The following is an 18,908-nucleotide window of genomic DNA, read 5'->3' as shown; positions in this document are numbered from 1 at the left end:
GGAGTGTTGAAAAAATAAATGTTTCAAATTACCTACCTCTGATTTCTCAGTTCAAACCAATACTAAACCTTAAAATGATACCCATAATAAAACACTTATGCTTTGGCACTAAACTATTAAAGCTTAGATAAAGTATTCGTATATTGTACTCGTAATAAAGTTAAAATTTTGTAAGTACCAATCGTTTAACAAGTGTTTAGTTTATATATCCGTTATAACATAGATAATTTCCTTTGGTGTCTACATAATATGGCATGGCATTAAGTTATGATATTGTTCTTCTCTATATACTACAATAATTGAAAGCTAGTATAGATTTAATAAAAAAGTATGTCTGACTCTAGAATTACTTGTAATTGATATCAATTTTAATTGCTTTCATTTGCGTTTTACTATTTTGTCGAGTGTTTTGGCAAGAAATTTACTAGTATTCCATAGTTGTGTTTTTTTTGGAATTGTTAATTGGCTTTAAGTATATATTTTGTTTAGTTTTCATGCACAACCTTTTGACAGAATATAGTTACATTAATTTCTTGCGAAAGAACTCGACATGTAATTGTCATTCCCCTTGATGTTTCGAATTAATCTGAGTTATTAAAAATATCACTATCAAAACGATATATATGTAGTGTATATATATGTGTGTGCAGCAGAAGACTCGTTAACAGTTCAAAAGTAATTGTGTGGCCTGCAATTGTTGCTATTGCTTCTAAAGTAACTAGGATTATCATTTCGTCATGGAAGTTGCGCATGCGCCTAGCAAATTGTCCCATTCAAGAGCTCGTAGCAATTTTGTGGAGATGCCGCAGAAGCTGCCGCCGCCGCCTCCTGGCGCGTCTTCACAAAATTCCCCACCCAATGGGCTGTGAGATCTAGGTATTTGGTTCTTGAGCCGGGATTGTAGTCCAGGAAGCCGGCCCGTGGCATCACCTCCTCGATTTGGCTGCCATCCGGCCAGTTGTTGTAGCTGGCTATGTTTATGAAGCCCACATGGTTCAGGATGGCCGTCCGCCAGGCCACTCCATAGTACTAAACATTTGCGATTTATCATCATTAGTTAAACTTCCTATTAGTTTACTATAATGTTGTGCTTACCCTTCCATTGCTGCGATGCCTTTGAATGTCTCCATGGCGCGGGAACTTGTTCCTCTCCGCAAATCCCGGACCCACAGTGGGCACAAAGAGCATTTTGTAGGACAATGCAAACGACTTCAGATACGACCAGTTCTTCCAGGTGCTGGCGAAGACCGCTCCATTGCTTGGCAGTTTGCTGTAGAAGCCATCGAAACACAACCGCCGCAAAACATCTGCATGGCTTTTAAGCCTATTGGATAAACAACAAATAATAATATGTAAAAATAATTGTAATCTTAATCAAAAAAACATTTTGGTAGTTTTTGTATTAAAAACTATTGAAAAATTATGTTAAAATAAATTAACTACGTATGTCTTTTCTTTGATTTTTTCTTGCATTGAAATAATCAATAGATTTACCTAAATAACTCCATAAACAATTTTTTTTGATTTGAAATTTGAACAACATATTATTTAACTACCATAAAAAAAGTCCTTAACATCCTTTAATATATATAAAAAATAAAATTTGTAAAATTTTAAAGTTAAAACTAGTGGTTTTTCCATTAGGCTTGCCCACCTTATATGTCCTATGAAGAAGGCATCCAGAACCCTGCGCAGTCCATCCGGTTCCACCAGCGAAGGCGTTCGGCAGAGCAGCCTGCCCAGACTATCACTCAACTTGTAGGCATTGCTGACGTAGAGAACTGGCAGGGAGACTCCTCTCGACTGACTCCATACCCTGTAGAATCCGGGCAGGCTGGAGTAGGTGGCAATCTCGTGCAGCTGCTGCCGCACAAACTCCACGCTCTGATTCCCGGCCACACTCAGTTCAAAGGTCACGCTGAGGTTGTGCTGCGGAGCCAGTTCCAGGATCTGATGCAGGAGCGCCGTTTCCGCCGGCTTGCCACCCGTAAAGCTCAGGATGAGCACTCCTATGCCACAGCTGCGGATGTTCTCAAAGTGCTGGGAGAGCAGCGAAGAGCTGGGCTTGTACAGACCCAGTGCCGGATAGAAGGCCGTGTTGAGAATCCGCACTGGGCGCGGAGTTGTGAGCGGCACATCGTTCGGATGCTCCGCCGGCGGCGGAGGTGGCTTCTTCGACTTGTACCAGGGCACTGGGGCTGTGTAGAAAATGTGCACTGCTGATATCACCACATCCAAAGTGGTTCTGGCCTGAAAACATTAAGGAAAATGTAAAAGAAAATCCCTTAGTTTAATTTAAATTATATCATATGCATATTTTTGGTTAAATTTCAAAATTCCTATTTATTTATCAAACTAAAAATGGTTTAATATTTAAGAAATCCAAAAGCTGTTATTTTAAATGTGTTACAGAAACACAATCGATTTTTTAGGAAAAAATTTATTTAGGTTTTTTATATTGTCCTTATTCAAGATTTATATTAAAACTTATAAGACAATCCTATTTTCAAATTTATTTAAGAAATACAAACTATTTCTTTGTATTGTAATGGCAACAACATTAATGTAAAATGTTTAATATAAGTATTATATATTTATGTAATTCTATAACTAAACCACAGAATGATACTAAGTTTAATAACTTGAAACAGTACCAACGAGAATTTTGCTAAAATCAGTCCATCAAAATCAATTCCTTTAAAAAGACTAACTAATCCATCATATTTAAAATTGTTCTCTTTAAATAAAGTTATATTTTTACCGTAATTGCTAGTTAACTTTTAGTTTTGAACCTTTAACTAGCTTTGTATAACTAAATATATCTTAAAATCTATTTGCATATTACCGCCTGGTCGGCATCGTGGTCCCGCTGCTGCTGCTGCTTCATCAGATCTATTTTGCTCTGGATGATGCGCTCCTTGATCTTCTGCTCGTCGTACTTCTCGGGCACAATCACTCCGTTCTCCCGCTGGGGCTGGAGCAGGGCCACGGCCACCGCCGGTTGGGGCTTCTCCGGCGTCTGGTCCCCGGGTCCTCTGTAGGCCCGTGCGATGAAGCGCTCGTCGAGCAGCAGTTCGATGGCCGCATTGCGTCCGCTGGAGCCGAGCACTATGATGGTGATGACCAGCAGACCCACGATGGCCAGCAGGAGAAGGATCTTCACCTTACGCCGCGTTTTCACATACTTTTTCAGCAGCATTTTCGCACGCGTGCATTTTCTCACATTGTTTGGTCGTTGGCTTTCCTTTTTGTTTTTCGCCTCCTGTTTTTCCGTCCTCGCTGGGCAACCCCTACGACCCCTTGCCCTTCCTGTCGCAATGCAGTTGCCGGAAGCTCCAGGCCATTGCGCATGTCCTGAAACGGACACACTAAACTATTCCGGGCTGTTCCGGATACCTAAATCTCCATTAAAACAACCAAATAAGATTAAAAACTTCTTAGCTTTTGTTAGGCGGTTGTGTTACTTTTATTGCGAGATGTTTTATTAAAACTTACATATTTTTGGTCTTAAAGTTATTTGCATTGACTTCTGTTTCAAAACTCCAATGGGAAACGAAATATAATGTATTTCACATAAAAGGTGAAGCAATAGATCTATTCCAATCCCAAAATAAATGCATTACATATTCACTCACTTTTGTACGTCAACACATTGTCTGAATATTTGTTTTATTTAGTTATAAAGTAGAGTTTTATAAAAGGTTTTAGTTTTGTATCTATTTGAAGTGCATTTCTTTTTCTTACGGAGTCCCATGCACATTCGATTCTCAGCGTCCCTCAACTGGAAAGTAAAAGTGAAACAAATTAGTAGTGCGCAGGAAGTGGAGACTACACTCTAACTTACTATATGTGGACAGATCAATCTCCTCCGGCAGCTCGCTGATGTTCACATCGAAACGATCCTGTACTTCGTTAAGTATCTTGGCATCGTTCTCGTCCGAAACAAAGGTAATGGCCAATCCCTTGGTACCGAAGCGACCGGCGCGGGCCACGCGATGCAAGTAGGTGTCGGAATCCTCGGGCATATCGTAGTTGAACACAATGTTCACTCGCTCAATGTCCATGCCGCGACCAAAGAGATTGGTGGCCACCAAAATGCGCTTCTGGAAGTCCTTGAACTGCTGGTAGCGATTCAGACGCTCCTCCTGGGTCATGCCGCGATGGATGCCGATGGCGGGGAAGTTTTGCTCCGTCAGCAGCTGGGACAAGGCCACGCAACGTTGTACAGACTTCACAAAGATGACCACCTTAAGGAAGGACATTTTAAACAATTTCCAAGGATTAAATATGAGAATTACATACCTGATTAAACTCAAGCACGTCGAGCAGTTCGAACAGCTTCTTGTTCTTCTCGTTCTCCTTCAGATTGACGTAGTGCTGCTGCAGTCCGTGCAGCGTCAGCTTGGCCTCATCGTCGACGTACACCTCCATGGGCTAGATATCGGAAAATGAAATGTGGCGCATTTTAAAGGGAACAATTAAGAGGGGTAAACGGAAATCGAACTAAGACTAGGCTCGCCTCGGAACATACAACAATATGCTTAGAATTTTCTACATACGGCCACGCTACCACCACATCTCATCAACTAGACTCTGAACTGCTCCCGAGGATCGACGATCGCTCTGAGAAGTGTGCGGATTACAGATGAGCGGCATATCGCATCGCATTCGCTTTGGATTCACCTTGTCTCATCGGCCGGTCGGCGGGATTTGCTGTTTTTCGTTGTTTTATTTGGGTATTGCATTTTCCTATCGATGTTTTTTGTTAAATCATTGCGATTTCAATTGATTTCTTCACCGGTTACTGGTTGTTTATGCTTTCGCTACGGTTGCTTTTCACGCGTTTAACCATTTAGAAAATGGTTTCTGGCAGTTATCAACTAACAATTTCGATTCGAGTTATGCTCGCAGAGCGCTGGACGATTGGGTTTACGCGTTTAACCATTTGCAAGATGGTGGTTGGCTTATATGGGGGATCGAGATCGAGATCAAGAATTCGATATCGGGTGGCGTTAACAAAATAATAACTAATTGTCGTGATAGCGGTGGATGCGAGGTGGAGAAGTACGAGCATTTTGGTTATGAACACGTTGATATTTACATCTTGCATGAACTTTTTGCAAACGGGACGAATGTCCTTGCTCAATGTGGCAGAGAACATCATCACTTGTTTGCCGTGCGGTGTGCTACGGAAAATCTCTTGAACGTCACGACGCATATCTAAAAAGATGTGATTCGTAATTAGCAAAGAGTCGATGGTTTTGCTCACATATAGCCGACTTACCCAGCTGCTCCAGCATCTTGTCGCACTCGTCCAGAACAAAGTGCTTCAAATGCTTCAGATTGAGTTTCTTGTTGCGAATCAAGGCCAGAATTCGTCCAGGAGTGCCCACCACAATGTGCGGGGTACCGCTTTTGAGGGTCTCCTCATCCTTTTGAATTGCCAGTCCTCCAAAGAACACAGCAACCTAGAAGAAAATCAAACTTATTAGGTTAATTTACTGAAAGCCAGGTTACTTCTTAGGATTAACCCTTTTCGCAATGATTGGTAAAGGTAAGCTATAAATTTCATAAATTTGTGAAACAAAAACTATGTATAAATTCTCCTTAATTTCATACAACTTGTGCAGGTATCAGGAGAATAAAAATGTACATATTGCTTAAATTACAGACTATAGATTGTAGACCCACCTTGACTGTGGGCATGTACTTGGAGAAGCGCTCATACTCCTTGCTGATCTGGAAGGCCAGCTCGCGGGTGTGGCACATGACCAGGACGTGGCAGGTGTTGTTATCGGAGGGCTCCAGCTGCTGCAGAGTGGCCAGGACGAAGACGGCGGTCTTACCCATGCCGGACTTGGCCTGGCAGAGGATATCCATGCCCAGGACAGCCTGCGGAATGCACTCGTGCTGGACTGCAAGACAATTAGGAATAAGTTATAGACTGTACCTTTGATACTTATTAAGTAGTACTCACCCTCCGAGGGATGCTCAAAACCGCAGTCTACGATAGCTCGAAGGATCTCCGGTTTCAGAAGGAAATCGCGGAATCCGGAACTGTGTATGGACACATAAGTGCCCTTGACGTCCTTCTTGGGCGCCTCCTGGTTCTCAACCGCAGTGGTCTCGGTCTGCTCCTCATCCTCGTAGTCCAAAAGATCGTCGTTGTCTGCCATTTCGACTTTGTTTATTTTTATCTAGACTCTGGACTGAAAGAACGAATCTAAATGCTGCGGGGGAAAAAAACGCGAGCAGGTTTGTAAGTTACATGTGATTGTGATGTGTAAAAGAAAATGCCGCTTTTTTTTTTGCGGAACCGGTGCCGGCGTACCCTCCGCCATCTTGTTTTTTCACCACACCGCATTCCATGTATTTCAAAGTAAAACGAAATATCCACCTGAAGCGCTTATTTTTTTAAGTGAAGAGGGTTTTTCCAAGTTTGACATACCTTGTGCGTACGTGGTCTGCTTTAATAATAATTTTAAAGCGATTTTAACTATTAAAAAACTTTAACGTGACGCGGAGCAAAAAAACAGAGCAGTGTGACCGCTGCTAAAATATTTGGCTATCCCACTAGGGCTCAAACAATATACTTTATACTTACTTAAATATACTAAGTACTTAAATATTTTCTGTAATCTATAATCTGAAAGTTTGGTCACACCAGCTAACACTTAAAGTAATCGATTGTTACTGCCGATGTATCATCTCTATAATAATCGCAACAATTCCCGATTACAACTTTCAGCGTCGGCCGCGTTTTATTGCAGCGAAATATTTAATTTTCCAATTTGTGCTCTTCCGTTCTTTACCAAAACACAGGTGAGTTTCGTTGCTGCCAGTAAACAATAAGAGATTGTAAAAAGCAATGCAATATAACTAATTAAAAGCCGATGAAAAGTGGCGGTGTAGTTTCACTCAGAATCGAAATAACCCCCCTGCCTGCAGCTGCATGAAAATGCCGCAAATATTGAATGAAAACCGCCATATTGTGCAATTTCCACGAGCTTATCAAATCGGTTAAAGAGAGTCGCGTGGATTAGTTAGGCAGCGCGATTGATTAAATTCGTATTAGCCCCGCCTAGTGGCCCCACGCCCATAAACAAACGCCGACAAACTTTTTTTTTCCTCGTCCGCTTTAGTACAGTCGCTTGAGTGGAAAGTGGCGTACGTGTGTGTGTGTGCGTGAGAGCGCGAGAAACTCGTTTGCTTCTGTTTTTGAGCGTTTTGTGCGTTTCCCCTTTTCGTTTTCGATTTCTGTTTGGAATTTTATCAGGGCGCAAAAATAACATACTTACACAGAAAGAAAATTTGAATGTGTAAATGTGTTTTGATTTAGCAAGTCATATTGGTTTAGAATATTGTCATTTTATTTAATTACAATTTGGAAGAGAATTGCTGACTTCGGCTTTTAACCCATGAATTATGCCGTGTTATATGAAAAAAATGTGAAAATCATCTAGATTAAATTTACTAGTTTTATAAAGTGTCAATAACTTGCAGGGTTGCCAACATTAATTTTAATTCAACAACTCTAAATTAAAAAAAAGGTAGCCTGCTTGATTTGAAAAAAAATTGACATCTTTCAACCTTGTTTTTTTCTGTGTTGCCTTAAAGAGGTCGTAGCCAAAAAAAAGCTCACGTGTTATTCTGTGTATTTATCTGTTTCGCAGCGTGAACATGTCGAGCAAATCCCGACGTGCTGGCACCGCCACGCCGCAGCCCGGCAGCACCTCCACCCCAAGGGCGCCATCGGCGGGTCCGCAGCAGCATCACCAGCAGCCGCCACCACCCACCCACTCCCAGTCGGCCTCCAGCCCCCTGAGTCCCACCCGCCACTCCCGCGTGGCCGAGAAGGTCGAGCTGCAGAACCTTAACGACCGCCTGGCCACCTATATCGATCGTGTGCGCAATCTGGAGTCGGAGAACTCCCGCCTCAGCATCGAGGTGCAGACCACCAGGGACACCGTCACTCGCGAGACCACCAACATCAAGAACATCTTCGAGGCCGAACTGCTGGAGACTCGCCGTCTCCTGGACGACACGGCTCGGGATCGGGCTCGTGGCGAGATCGACATCAAGCGCCTGTGGGAGGAGAACGAGGAGCTGAAGACCCGTCTGGACAAGAAGACCAAGGAGTGCAGCACTGCTGAGGGTAAGTGGTCCATCTATATAGTGATGAAGAAATAAAAGCCAAGGTCTTCAGAAATAAACATATTGGCCAACACCAAAAAATAAGACAGTACATATATTTTAGCATTTACATTTGAAAACACATTCACAATTGGATTTCAACAGAGCAGTCATGTTTTGCAATAAAATCCAATTTTTTAAAGTGAAATTTAAAATTATATCACATTCTTAGTCAGACTAATTTACTTGGTGAATGTGAGCATTTATATAAACAACTTTAAAAGTTAAAAGTGGAGATAAGGGTTTAAACATAAAGAAGTTTTTCAGTAGATTTATTGCTTCAGTTCATGTGAATACTGTAAGAATTGATCATCCCCTATGATCCTCAGTGGCAGTGATCGCGAACCCACCCTATTCTTCATCCAATTTAAGCCGAACCCCATACTAATTGATTGATTTTCGCACCCCGCAGGCAATTCCCGCATGTACGAGTCGCGTGCCAATGAGCTGAACAACAAATTCAATCAGGCCAATGCCGATCGCAAGAAGGCCAGTGACGAGCTGAACGAGGCGCTCAAGGAGCTGGAGCGTCTGCGCAAGCAGTTTGACGAGACACGCAAGAACCTGGAGCAGGAGACTCTGTCGCGTGTGGATCTGGAGAACACCATCCAGAGTCTGCGCGAGGAGCTCTCCTTCAAGGATCAGATCCATTCGCAGGAGATCAACGAGTCGCGCCGCATTCGCCAGACGGAGTACAGTGAGATCGATGGACGCCTCAGCTCCGAGTACGATGCCAAGCTGAAGCAGTCGCTGCAGGAGCTGCGCGCCCAGTACGAGGAGCAGATGCGCATCAATCGCGACGACATCGAGTCGCTGTACGAGGACAAGATCCGTCGCTTGCAAGAGGCCGCCGCACGCACCTCCAATTCCACGCACAAGTCCATCGAAGAGTTGCGCTCCACTCGCGTCCGCATCGACGGTCTCAATGCCAAGATCAACGATCTGGAGCAGACCAATGCCATCCTGAATGTGCGCATCCGCGAACTGGAGCAGCAGCTGGACAATGATCGCGAGCGCCATGGCCAAGAAATCGCTCTGCTCGAGAAGGAGCTGATCCGTCTGCGCGAGGAGATGACCCAGCAGCTGCAGGAGTACCAGGACCTCATGGACATTAAGGTGCGTTCAGACACCATTCGTTTGTCTATGTATTTTATACTAAATTCTTATTTTCCTGATCAGGTCTCCCTGGATTTGGAAATCGCTGCCTACGACAAGCTGCTGGTCGGCGAGGAGGCGCGCCTGAACATCACCCCAGCCGCCAACACGGCCACCGTGCAGTCCTTCAGCCAGTCGCTGCGCAGCTCCACCCGTGCCACGCCCTCCCGTCGCACGCCCTCCGGCGCCGTGAAGCGCAAACGTGCCGTAGTCGATGAGTCTGAGGATCGCAGCGTTTCGGACTATTATGTGTCGGCCAGTGCCAAGGGCAACGTGGAGATTAAGGAGATCGATCCCGAGGGCAAGTTCGTGAAGCTCTACAACAAGGGCAGCGACGAGGTGGCCATCGGCGGCTGGCAGCTGCAGCGGCTGATCAACGAGGGCGGTCCGTCGACCACCTACAAGTTCCATCGCTCCGTGAAGATCGAGCCGAATGCCGTGGTGACCGTTTGGTCGGCCGACACCAAGGCTACGCACGAGCCGCCATCGAGTTTGGTGATGAAGTCGCAGAAGTGGGTCGCCGCCGACAACACCAGGACGATTCTGTTGAACGGCGATGGCGAGGCTGTGGCCACTCTGGATCGCATCAAACGCGTGGTGTCGTCGCACACATCCTCCTCCCGTCTGAGTCGCCGGCGCAGCGTGAGCGCCGTGGATGGCAACGAGCAGCTCTACCACCAGCAGGGCGATCCCCAGCAGACCGGCGAGAAGTGCGCCATTATGTAATATCTCAACTCTCACGCAAAACAATGCTTTCTGAACCAGACAAGCAAACAAATAACAACATACGGAAAGCATATAAAAACGAACCCACAACACAACGCAGAGGTACAGAGATTTATTAAACAAACTAAGTTATTTTTTGTGGCCGCAACGCCAGTAATTTAATCAAAAATCATTTGTGTAGATCTGCTTAAGCAGCTAAGCGAGAATCTTCGTTTCGTCTACTTTCGTTTCTGTTCTCTCTTCCCAATCTAACCCTAACCTACACCAAGATAACTCTTTGGTTTATTGTTCAAATTACAACGTTCAATTCCACGTTTTGTGTTACCACCTTAACAATCTATTGTAAACTTTATTTGGTATAGGCCGGAGTTTTGTATTTCATTTATGCCACATAGAATTTACATACCACCTTCACTTTTTGTATTTGTGCCGCCAAGAACTTTGAAAATATTGCAAGGAGACAATATTTTCGATGGACTTGCGCACATTCCTCTCTATAAGTAAATAGATTTTAAGCAATATCCAAGATTAACCAACCATTAACTACAAAAAACAACAACGAGAAAACAAACAGTGAGGGAAGATTAAGATACAGGTCAAGAGAATTAACTAAAAGATGCTCCTGACAACAGACTTATTTATTTAAGTATTTTTTGTACAATCAGCATAAAATACAATATACATTAAATATATATATATATAGAAAGAAACATGCCTACGGAAATGACAAGAAGCCAGCAATATATATTTTTTAGCCATGGCCATAGGGTTTACGATCCCCACCCCCTAAGTAAAACCGCTTTTACCCGGTTAAAACCGGTTCTTGAGCTTCCTGCTGAAAATTTTACCGGACAAGCAACAATAAATAAGCAACTACAGCAACAAGAAATATGTACAACAAATACAAAAACAAAAAGAAAGAAAAAGAACAACTAGCGGCCCAGCGATCCGTCGCTTTTTTTTATGGGTGGGCGTGGTCACGTTTTACGCCGGCCAAACAAATTCAACGCCCACACAAACTATTATACACAAACTGATGAAAAAACGAAACTAAATTTTAAGTACATCTACGTTTATGTATGTAATTGCTAATTGATAAAACAAAATAAAGAAAACACGTTTAATAAAAATATAAAAACTAAAGATTATAACTTTAAAAGGTACAACATAACTTAAAAATAATTAATGGAACTAAAATCAAAAAAGGATCAACCCAAAAGTTAAAACCAATATGCTCCTCAGAATCTGGGACTTTATAGGGTATACATTTCACTTTCGTCGCCTGGTGGCCCTTTTTGTTCGTTCGCTTTACGTTTTCTTTCGCCGCGCTGAGTTATTTTTGGATTTTTAATTTTTCTGCGTGTGTATGTATGCAATGCGGGCACTCAAAAATTTCTTAGCTTTGAGTTGTTTATCGATAGAAAATCAGTTGAGTAAAAATTAATGAGCGCTAGGAGTTAAAAATTAACAATTGTAATACCCACATTTTGCCATTTTTTTCCTCCCCATAATTTCCTTTTCGAACGATGTGTCAACCCTGTGCGACAAAAACACTCAAGAGCACAAAACGGAAAGATCCATTGATACAAAAAAAGGGAGTTCTGGAGGCACTCAAGAGCGAAAAATGCGGTTTGAAATGTAAGTTCATTAAACTGAGAGATAAAAAGATACAATATCGGAACAAAACTCAAGAGAGTAATATGCGGCTCAAAAGTTGAAGTTCATTCAACTGAAAAATACTGAGAAGAGAGAAGCAAAGCGAAAAAAAAACCAAAACCCTGACCGCCCAACCTGCGATAACGATAACAAAAAGTATCTCAAGGTTGCAACTGCATTTGCGATTATTCATATATATATTCTCTTAATCAGCTGAAGAGCGTATTTCGACCACAGCCGCAAAACAAACTCAAAACTTGGGCATAAATTGCAGGTCGAATTAAACAATTGAACAGTCTCAGTTCGCAGCTCAAATTGGAAATAAGCGGCAAACAGCATACGCTCCCCAAATCGCCAGTACGACACATAATAATAATACTAATAATAATAAGTGACCAGCTGTTTGCATTCGCGTGTTTTGAAGGTAAGTAGCTAAGTATAATATGATGAATAATTTCAAGTACAATTCGCGGTTGCCAAGTGAGAACGAAAGTGTTTTCCGTGGGGACAACGCCATAAATGTGTTAATTGTCAATAATTGTCGAGTATTTGCGGCTTATCAGTCGAGTAGAACAATAAACAAGCAAGTATCTTTAAGTTCAGTGCAAATATACATGAAAAACAAAACTGAATGGGCGAAATTACTCTTGTGTTTTATCCCAGATTACACTATCGAAATCTAATCTAAATCCTTGGCCGTGTTTACCCACAGTGGTGAATATTCTGATGCGATAAGGCCTTTGTTTTTCATTTCGAAAACACATTTCTTTTATTACCTCACAGCTGGTAGTGTTGTTCGTTCTTTCTTTATAAAAGTACGGATATAGATTGAGAATAAATTATATGTGAAAATTGACATAATTTTAAAAAATATATAAATTGTAAATTATATATTTTATTTTGCATTTAAAAATACATATTTCTTGAAATATAACCGTAAATATGTATATATATATTTAAAATTTATATTAGTTGTCTCTACATTTTCTTTAATTTTATTTTAATTATAATATTAATTATTCTATGTTTTAAGAGCTATTTATATTTTAAAAACGATTCAGCATAACCATGAGATTGGTGATTTTGGAGACGAGCGATTCGGTGGGCAAGTGGGCGGCCAAATATGTGATGAAGCGTATAAATGACTTCCAGCCGAGTGCCGACAGGTATTTATATTTATAAATTTATAAATAAAATCTATTGTGCATTTAATGAAATGCTCTATCTTTTAGATACTTTGTTTTAGGCCTGCCTACTGGATCCACTCCACTGGGAATGTACAAGGAACTGATTGAGTTCCACAAACAGGGCAAGGTCTCTTTCCAATTTGTAAAAACTTTTAACATGGATGAGTATGTGGGTGAGTTCACTTTTAGTAAATTAAAAATTAAATCAAATCAAAAAAACGAAACAATGTATTCTTGCTTTTTGAAAACTTCTACTAGATCCGTTTAATATAGTACTTTCTTATCCTTTTTAGGCCTTCCCAGGGATCATCAAGAAAGCTACCACTACTTCATGTGGCACAACTTCTTCAAGCACATCGACATCGAGCCCAAGAATGTGCACATTTTGGATGGCAATGCAGCTGATCTGGTGGCCGAGTGCAATAAGTTCGAGGATCAGATCCGCGAAGCAGGAGGAGTGGAGCTATTTATCGGTGGCATTGGACCCGACGGGCATATTGCCTTCAATGAACCCGGATCATCGTTGGTTTCCAGGACCCGGGTGAAAACGCTGGCGCAGGACACGCTGGAGGCGAATGCCCGATTCTTTGACAACGACATGAGCAAGGTGCCCAAACAGGCTCTAACCGTGGGCGTGGGCACGGTGATGGACTCCAAGGAGGTGATGATCCTCATCACGGGAGCCCACAAGGCATTTGCCCTCTACAAGGCCATCGAGGAGGGGGTGAACCACATGTGGACCGTGAGTGCCTTCCAGCAGCACGCCAATACGCTGATGATCTGCGACGAGGACGCCACTTTGGAGCTGAGAGTTAAGACCGTGAAATACTTTAAGGTATGCCCGCCCTCGATTTCCGTGACTTTGTAGAAAACGGGGCTTAGATTGGAACACAGCTGGGCTGGTTAAGTGGCTTATCAAGGTGTTGGTTTTTTTTCAAGTCCCTTACCTCAATCGTAATCGTAACAATACCTTTTTTAATCAAAAAACATGACTGGTTGTTAATTAGGTTTAGGAAATGGCATGCCTAGACTTAAGTGCTTGTAACATAATGGCTTCAAAGGTTCAAGTTGTACGGTTAATTATTGCGTTTAGAACAACAAAACTTTGCTAATGACTGGCTAACTGGCCATTGCCACAATTTCACAGGGAATTCTCAGAGATCTAGACGATGGCTCCCAACAGGAGGGCTACACAAACTGATTTTGCGTAAAGTATTCCTGTCTTTATTTTTTCCTATCAACAAACCAAACACTATGTATCCAAAGTTATTTTTAAGTTTTTGTCACTTGAAAAACAATTCAAATGAGAGTCAGTTTTGAACCAAATGAAAGAAAGACTCTACTTAATAAATGGAGACTTTCAAGAAGACAATAAAAATTAAATTTTTTAAATAAGCTAAAAATAAAATTATAGTCTTACCCATGTTCAATAAATCCTTATATTTTTTATGACTTATCCTGTATTGAACAAATAAATGGCTATATAGAATATAATTTAAAAGCATGTTGACATGAAATAAAACGCAGATATGCACGTATCGAAGTTATTTGTTGTCTTATAAAATTACGATTGTGCCAATATTCCATAGGTTAATGTGTAAGTTAACTTATTAATATAATTTCCTATTTCACACACTTTATTTAAAGGTAAATTTAATTCTCTAACGTGTAATATTTCTATTTACAGAGCCTAATGGACGTTCATTCCAAGCTGATAGAGCAACAAAAGACGACGTAGCCCCAGAAAATCAAGACATTAAACGTAGATCCAGACACCATCATGCCCTGCAGTATAGGTTTTTAAATCAAAATCAAACTAATTTTTCTATAATAAATGTATATTTTTTATGTTACAGTTTCAAGTTTTATAAAATTTTGAGATAAAATGATTTATTGCTAAGAAAATAAGACAACAGTTAATTTTGGAGGTTTGTTTTTTATAAATTTACATTTTAAGGACAACGCTGATGATGGCTTTTAATAAAAAGAAACATTTTCAGAAGCATTTTTAAGAAAGGTATCTTATTAAGTGGATTATGATTTGAAAAAGTAAACTCGTTCCAAAAGTCACCAAACATATGTAACTTCTGCTTAGATAAGTTTTTAAAAAAGCTTAAAAAAGCTTTAAAATTAACCATTTTAAATACTCATCATAAAACACCATTAATGTCTTTTGTTTTTAAATTGTATTGATTAAATTTACCTATAATTAAAAATACATTTTAAGGAAGCAGTTTACAAATAAGGATTGGCTATGCCAACATCAAGACGGGGGCCTTCACTTCCTGCTCAGGATCTTGTTGTCCGTGTAGACGAACTCCTCGTGATCCTCGACCAGGCGGAAGAGCTCCTTGGCGTAGTAGATGGACCGCACGGACTCCTCGAGGATGAGCTGGTGGTTCTGGACGGCCCGTCGCACCTGTTCGTGGATGAACATGGCCTCCAGTCGCTTGGCCCGTTGGGTCAGTCGACAGGCCTCGTTGTTCCGCAGGCGGGCTTCTCCGGCCGTCAGCCGGCCCTCCACAACGGGCTGGTGACGGGCCACATGGCTGTGGTAGCTGCAAATGTCCCCGATGACGCCGGCATTCATGTTAAAGATGCCATCGGCGGCACTGATGACGGTGCGGCAAACGGCCGGCGTGCAGACCATTTCGCGGGCCAAATGCTCGCGGATCATCTCCTGCAGTGCCTCGCGACGGGCAATGGTGAGGTAGCCACGGCGTATATACCTCCGGCCAATCTTCTCACGCATCGACTTGAAGCAAAAGACCTGGGTGCCCCAGGTTTTGCCCTTCAGCGGCTTGGGATTCTTGCGATCTGCTCGTGGCTCACGGAAAAGCTGTCTTTTCACCCGCTTAAGACTCTCCTTTTGGGCCGAAAGTCGCTCTGGCAGAAGGCAACTGTTCACCTGATGCCACACCTCGCCGGGTGTGCTCAAGGCCATCGCACTGGTGGTGCGCCAGTACATCTTGTGGCCCATGCCATTGATCAAGTACAGCTGGCGGATGCACTCGTTCAGGAAACTCCGCTTCGTGGGACTCTTGAAGTTGGGCGGATTGTTGAGGACATAGTGATCCCGCTTGTAGACCACACAATAGCCGCAGTCTTTCTCTCCGGTGAGGATGCCCGGATTCTGGTAGACAATCAGCTGCTGGTCCTTGTAGTCAATCGGTGAGTTGAAGATGAAGATCTGATTCTTCAGCGCCTCCTCCTCGTTGGGAGTGCGGAACATCATCAGCTTTCTGGGATTCTGAGCGGACTGATCCATAACTAACGACGATGGCAGTTGGAATGTGAGTGATAATGATGTGGTTGATTTGGCTGATTTATATACTACGGACAGGTAGCAAGGACTCTGTTGACCTGTTTATTCCTGTAGCTCAGAGGTTGAGTTTTACGGAGCTTAGAAATTCCAATGGCTTAAGTTCTACCTGAGATGCGACAGATGGTCACCAAGAATTACCTTACCATATCTCATTATTGTCCACCAATTTGCAATTCCCCTCAGAAAGATTCAGGTAAGGATGGCAATTAGTATTGTTACAACATGTTTTAGAATCGAAAATAACTACAGATTCCATGCAATAACATAACTTTTTGAAGGTTAATAAATACAGCAATGCAAAATGCAAAGCAAGTGTAATATCTTATAAATATATATAATATATTTTATTTATGTATATTGTAGTTAGTTGAATAGTTCGCCAAACTAATAAGACTTAAGTCCCAAAATTGTTAATCAAATTGCTTACGGGCTGGATAAACAATAAGAAAAACTTCAAATAAAAGTTTGGCAAGATTAAAACTATAATGCATTCCATAAAGACCCAAAGTTGGTTAATAATGTAGCATTTTTGTATAAAATCATTAACATACTAATTTATATCAACAACAATAAACCACAAATGAGATTTTTAAACTTATACTGCTAAAAATTGAGACTTCCAGTTGAATAAAAAATATTTTTATATTTATATGCTCTTATATTTGAATTTATTCAAATATTTCACTATTTGCGTTTGCTTAGTTAAGAAAGTTAAGAAAACGACATTTTTCAACACAAATTCTTCGAATTGATTTGTCAGAATGACATTAAGTGTTGGCTAAACCTGTTGACAAAATCACAAACAATCGCAGTAGCTTATGGGTTTTCATCTGGCTAAACGATTACATTTTCTTGAATAAATTAATGATTTTGCTCAAGAAGTACTTTTGTTTTTGTCTTTTATTTGCCTTAAACTCAAAGCTATCTAAGTTAAGAAATCGAGTTGAAATACAATAGCAAACACTGCGAAACCCGTGAAAACATAGGCGGAAATCAGTTGCCAAGCTAAAGAGGCTATAAGAATAAGAAGAGGAGAAATATCTAATCAGGTAATTATGGAAAGTGTTACCTTTTTGCTTTTGGGAAAGTCTATAAGAGGAAATCCCGAAAAAGGATACGATTTGTGTTGTGGATTACAGCAGGCTTGAATAATCGAATTTTGTCAACTTTTTTCGTTAATCCAGGCCAGGTGTTTTGGGCCATAAAGCAGCCCTTGTTTAAGTGCAGGTAAAGCTCACCAATCGCCAGGTAAAAGCCTATATTGGAGTAAGCCTTAAAACCAATTTTAGGACCAAACGAAGCCAAAAAAAAAAACATATAAGTGTGAGGGACGAGGAATTGCAGCTGTCAGAGAGAATCGAGCCATCAGATCGGCAACAGCATGGGCAACGTAATGGATCGCAAGGTGGTGACCTGTTCGGAGGCACGTGCCACGACGAATGCCACGCCCACTCCCTGTCTGACGCCCAAGCAGGAGCAGGAGTCGATGAGCATGATGAAGCCCGAAGTGGAGCAGTCGGAGCAGCAGGAGATTGTGCCCAATTTGACATTTCACTTGTTCAGCTATCGCCAGCAAATGGGTTGCAAGAAGCATCAGCTGATGAAGTGGGCCACCTCGAAGCTTCTCCTAACCGAGGAGCTATTGAAGCTGCACAGGCAGCATGTTCAGTCCACAACTGAATCCTGGACCAACTATGAGAATCTGCTATCCGATGAGGAGGATGAGGAGAACAAGGCACCAGCTGGCCATAATGATGATCCGCTGGCCCAGGAACTGTGCCACCTCAAGAACTACCGCCTGGAACTCAGGGGCACCATTGTGGAGGTGGCCCAGGAGAGGATGAAGAAGCGGGAGAAGAAGAAACTGAAGCGCCTGAAACGACGCACCCTGATCTCCTCCAAGAAGCCCAGCAACAAGAACAAGCATAAGTTTGGGTGTTTTCAACAGGATTTGGAGGAGCATCTGACCTCGGATCCTGAAAATCAGCCAGAAGTCATTGTCATCGATTAGTCTTAGTCTTAGTTCCTAAGTTTTAGTTAATTTAGTTGTTACTCTCGTTTTAATTGTACATAAATATATATATATATATATATATTATTTTTAAAACCGAATTATTTTTTGCTGATTTTTAATATTGCGGGTATATGTAAACTTTCTGGTGTTCATCGTCACTATGTTGAAGGCCTTCTTTAGTGATATCCTAGTCTCTGTTTTTATATCTATTAAAATAGTAAATAGCTCAATAAACACAACCATTTGCATTCTATTCTTTACTGATTTTTTTGTATTGCGGTGCACATCGTCACTACTTGGACTGCCGTCTATAGTGATATCCTAGTCTGTGTTTTTATAACCATTAAAATAGTACACAGCTTAATAAACACATCCACTTGCATTCCATTTGACCAACTGACTTTTGACGGGACTCTGGGCCTGGCCCAAATCAAAGTTCAATGAGCTCGGTGGCCGGCATATCCTGTATCCGTTCCCTGGATGCATAATTAAACTGTCGCGTAATTGATTGCGACTCCCGTTTCCTGAGTTTGTCATTGCTCCTGCACTTTTTCATTTGATCCTGCTCTCGTTTTACAATCAAACAGTAGCAGTACTTTTTAAAATTTAAATTACAAACATATACTGACAAAAAACTGAATGGAAAAAGAAC

The 18,908-nt window shown here is 41.6% G+C and overlaps 6 protein-coding genes across 9 annotated transcripts; 3 read left to right on the top strand and 3 right to left on the bottom strand.

Annotated features, from left to right (window-relative positions):
- Positions 1–131: 131 nt before the first annotated feature.
- LOC108149386 (glycoprotein endo-alpha-1,2-mannosidase-like protein) lies at positions 132–3,292 on the bottom strand. Its single transcript, XM_017276915.2, has 4 exons — positions 2,846–3,292; positions 1,655–2,250; positions 1,096–1,324; positions 132–1,029 (listed from the first exon to the last, which is right to left on the bottom strand). The coding sequence occupies exons 1-4, from the start codon at positions 3,197–3,199 to the stop codon at positions 757–759; spliced, it is 1,452 nt and encodes a 483-aa protein (XP_017132404.1). The 5' UTR covers positions 3,200–3,292; the 3' UTR covers positions 132–756.
- Positions 3,293–3,631: 339 nt separating this feature from the next.
- LOC108149426 (ATP-dependent RNA helicase WM6) lies at positions 3,632–6,578 on the bottom strand. Its single transcript, XM_017276993.2, has 8 exons — positions 6,449–6,578; positions 5,978–6,230; positions 5,692–5,915; positions 5,285–5,468; positions 5,102–5,220; positions 4,303–4,434; positions 3,845–4,247; positions 3,632–3,781 (listed from the first exon to the last, which is right to left on the bottom strand). The coding sequence occupies exons 2-8, from the start codon at positions 6,174–6,176 to the stop codon at positions 3,768–3,770; spliced, it is 1,275 nt and encodes a 424-aa protein (XP_017132482.1). The 5' UTR covers positions 6,177–6,230; positions 6,449–6,578; the 3' UTR covers positions 3,632–3,767.
- Positions 6,579–6,704: 126 nt separating this feature from the next.
- On the top strand, positions 6,705–11,191 carry LOC108149425 (lamin Dm0). The gene is made up of 4 exons (XM_017276992.1): positions 6,705–6,822; positions 7,674–8,155; positions 8,606–9,309; positions 9,373–11,191. The coding sequence occupies exons 2-4, from the start codon at positions 7,681–7,683 to the stop codon at positions 10,072–10,074; spliced, it is 1,881 nt and encodes a 626-aa protein (XP_017132481.1). The 5' UTR covers positions 6,705–6,822; positions 7,674–7,680; the 3' UTR covers positions 10,075–11,191.
- An 815-nt stretch (positions 11,192–12,006) lies between these two features.
- LOC108149505 (glucosamine-6-phosphate isomerase) lies at positions 12,007–14,837 on the top strand. Of its 3 annotated transcripts, none has more exons than XM_017277129.2 (6): positions 12,007–12,154; positions 12,792–12,896; positions 12,963–13,090; positions 13,211–13,752; positions 14,065–14,124; positions 14,605–14,837. In XM_017277129.2, the coding sequence occupies exons 2-5, from the start codon at positions 12,799–12,801 to the stop codon at positions 14,116–14,118; spliced, it is 822 nt and encodes a 273-aa protein (XP_017132618.1). In that variant the 5' UTR covers positions 12,007–12,154; positions 12,792–12,798; the 3' UTR covers positions 14,119–14,124; positions 14,605–14,837. The 3 variants fall into 3 exon arrangements, with proteins under 3 accessions (XP_017132618.1, XP_017132617.1, XP_017132620.1); XM_017277128.2 differs by having other exon boundaries at positions 12,764–12,896; XM_017277131.2 differs by lacking the exon at positions 14,065–14,124 and having other exon boundaries at positions 12,011–12,154; positions 12,764–12,896.
- Positions 14,838–15,195: 358 nt separating this feature from the next.
- On the bottom strand, positions 15,196–16,325 carry LOC108149216. Its single transcript, XM_017276646.2, has one exon. The coding sequence runs from the start codon at positions 16,183–16,185 to the stop codon at positions 15,196–15,198; it is 990 nt and encodes a 329-aa protein (XP_017132135.1). The 5' UTR covers positions 16,186–16,325.
- Positions 16,326–16,902: 577 nt separating this feature from the next.
- On the top strand, positions 16,903–18,291 carry LOC108149289. Of its 2 annotated transcripts, none has more exons than XM_017276732.2 (2): positions 16,903–17,291; positions 17,427–18,291. In XM_017276732.2, the coding sequence occupies exon 2, from the start codon at positions 17,624–17,626 to the stop codon at positions 18,251–18,253; it is 630 nt and encodes a 209-aa protein (XP_017132221.1). In that variant the 5' UTR covers positions 16,903–17,291; positions 17,427–17,623; the 3' UTR covers positions 18,254–18,291. The 2 variants fall into 2 exon arrangements, with proteins under 2 accessions (XP_017132221.1, XP_017132223.1); XM_017276734.2 differs by having other exon boundaries at positions 16,903–17,469; positions 17,532–18,291.
- The last annotated feature ends 617 nt before the right edge of the window (positions 18,292–18,908 follow it).

The sequence above is a fragment of the Drosophila elegans genome, unplaced genomic scaffold, assembly GCF_018152505.1.
Source record: "Drosophila elegans isolate 14027-0461.03 unplaced genomic scaffold, ASM1815250v1 contig_814, whole genome shotgun sequence".
Taxonomy (NCBI): domain Eukaryota; kingdom Metazoa; phylum Arthropoda; class Insecta; order Diptera; family Drosophilidae; genus Drosophila; species Drosophila elegans.
Note: the sequence above shows the minus strand (reverse complement) of the source record. Positions and strands in the feature narration are given on the sequence as shown.

What these genes read in the sequence shown, in the direction of transcription:
- LOC108149386 (XM_017276915.2), bottom strand. Translation starts at nt 3,199, where the DNA reads ATGCTGCTGAAAAAGTATGTGAAAACGCGGCGTAAGGTGAAGATCCTT. An exon ending in TTCTTCATAGGACATATAAG is followed by an intron (nt 1,325 to 1,654) that starts GTGGGCAAGCCT and finishes TTTATCCAATAG; the next exon opens with GCTTAAAAGCCATGCAGATG. An exon ending in GGCATCGCAGCAATGGAAGG is followed by an intron (nt 1,030 to 1,095) that starts GTAAGCACAACA and finishes GCAAATGTTTAG; the next exon opens with TACTATGGAGTGGCCTGGCG.
- LOC108149426 (XM_017276993.2), bottom strand. Translation starts at nt 6,176, where the DNA reads ATGGCAGACAACGACGATCTTTTGGACTACGAGGATGAGGAGCAGACC. An exon ending in AGTACATGCCCACAGTCAAG is followed by an intron (nt 5,469 to 5,691) that starts GTGGGTCTACAA and finishes ATTTTCTTCTAG; the next exon opens with GTTGCTGTGTTCTTTGGAGG. An exon ending in CAAGATGCTGGAGCAGCTGG is followed by an intron (nt 5,221 to 5,284) that starts GTAAGTCGGCTA and finishes ACATCTTTTTAG; the next exon opens with ATATGCGTCGTGACGTTCAA.
- LOC108149425 (XM_017276992.1), top strand. Translation starts at nt 7,681, where the DNA reads ATGTCGAGCAAATCCCGACGTGCTGGCACCGCCACGCCGCAGCCCGGC. An exon ending in GGAGTGCAGCACTGCTGAGG is followed by an intron (nt 8,156 to 8,605) that starts GTAAGTGGTCCA and finishes CGCACCCCGCAG; the next exon opens with GCAATTCCCGCATGTACGAG. An exon ending in AGGACCTCATGGACATTAAG is followed by an intron (nt 9,310 to 9,372) that starts GTGCGTTCAGAC and finishes TTTCCTGATCAG; the next exon opens with GTCTCCCTGGATTTGGAAAT.
- LOC108149505 (XM_017277129.2), top strand. Translation starts at nt 12,799, where the DNA reads ATGAGATTGGTGATTTTGGAGACGAGCGATTCGGTGGGCAAGTGGGCG. An exon ending in TAACATGGATGAGTATGTGG is followed by an intron (nt 13,091 to 13,210) that starts GTGAGTTCACTT and finishes TATCCTTTTTAG; the next exon opens with GCCTTCCCAGGGATCATCAA. An exon ending in AGACCGTGAAATACTTTAAG is followed by an intron (nt 13,753 to 14,064) that starts GTATGCCCGCCC and finishes ACAATTTCACAG; the next exon opens with GGAATTCTCAGAGATCTAGA.
- LOC108149216 (XM_017276646.2), bottom strand. Translation starts at nt 16,185, where the DNA reads ATGGATCAGTCCGCTCAGAATCCCAGAAAGCTGATGATGTTCCGCACT.
- LOC108149289 (XM_017276732.2), top strand. Translation starts at nt 17,624, where the DNA reads ATGGGCAACGTAATGGATCGCAAGGTGGTGACCTGTTCGGAGGCACGT.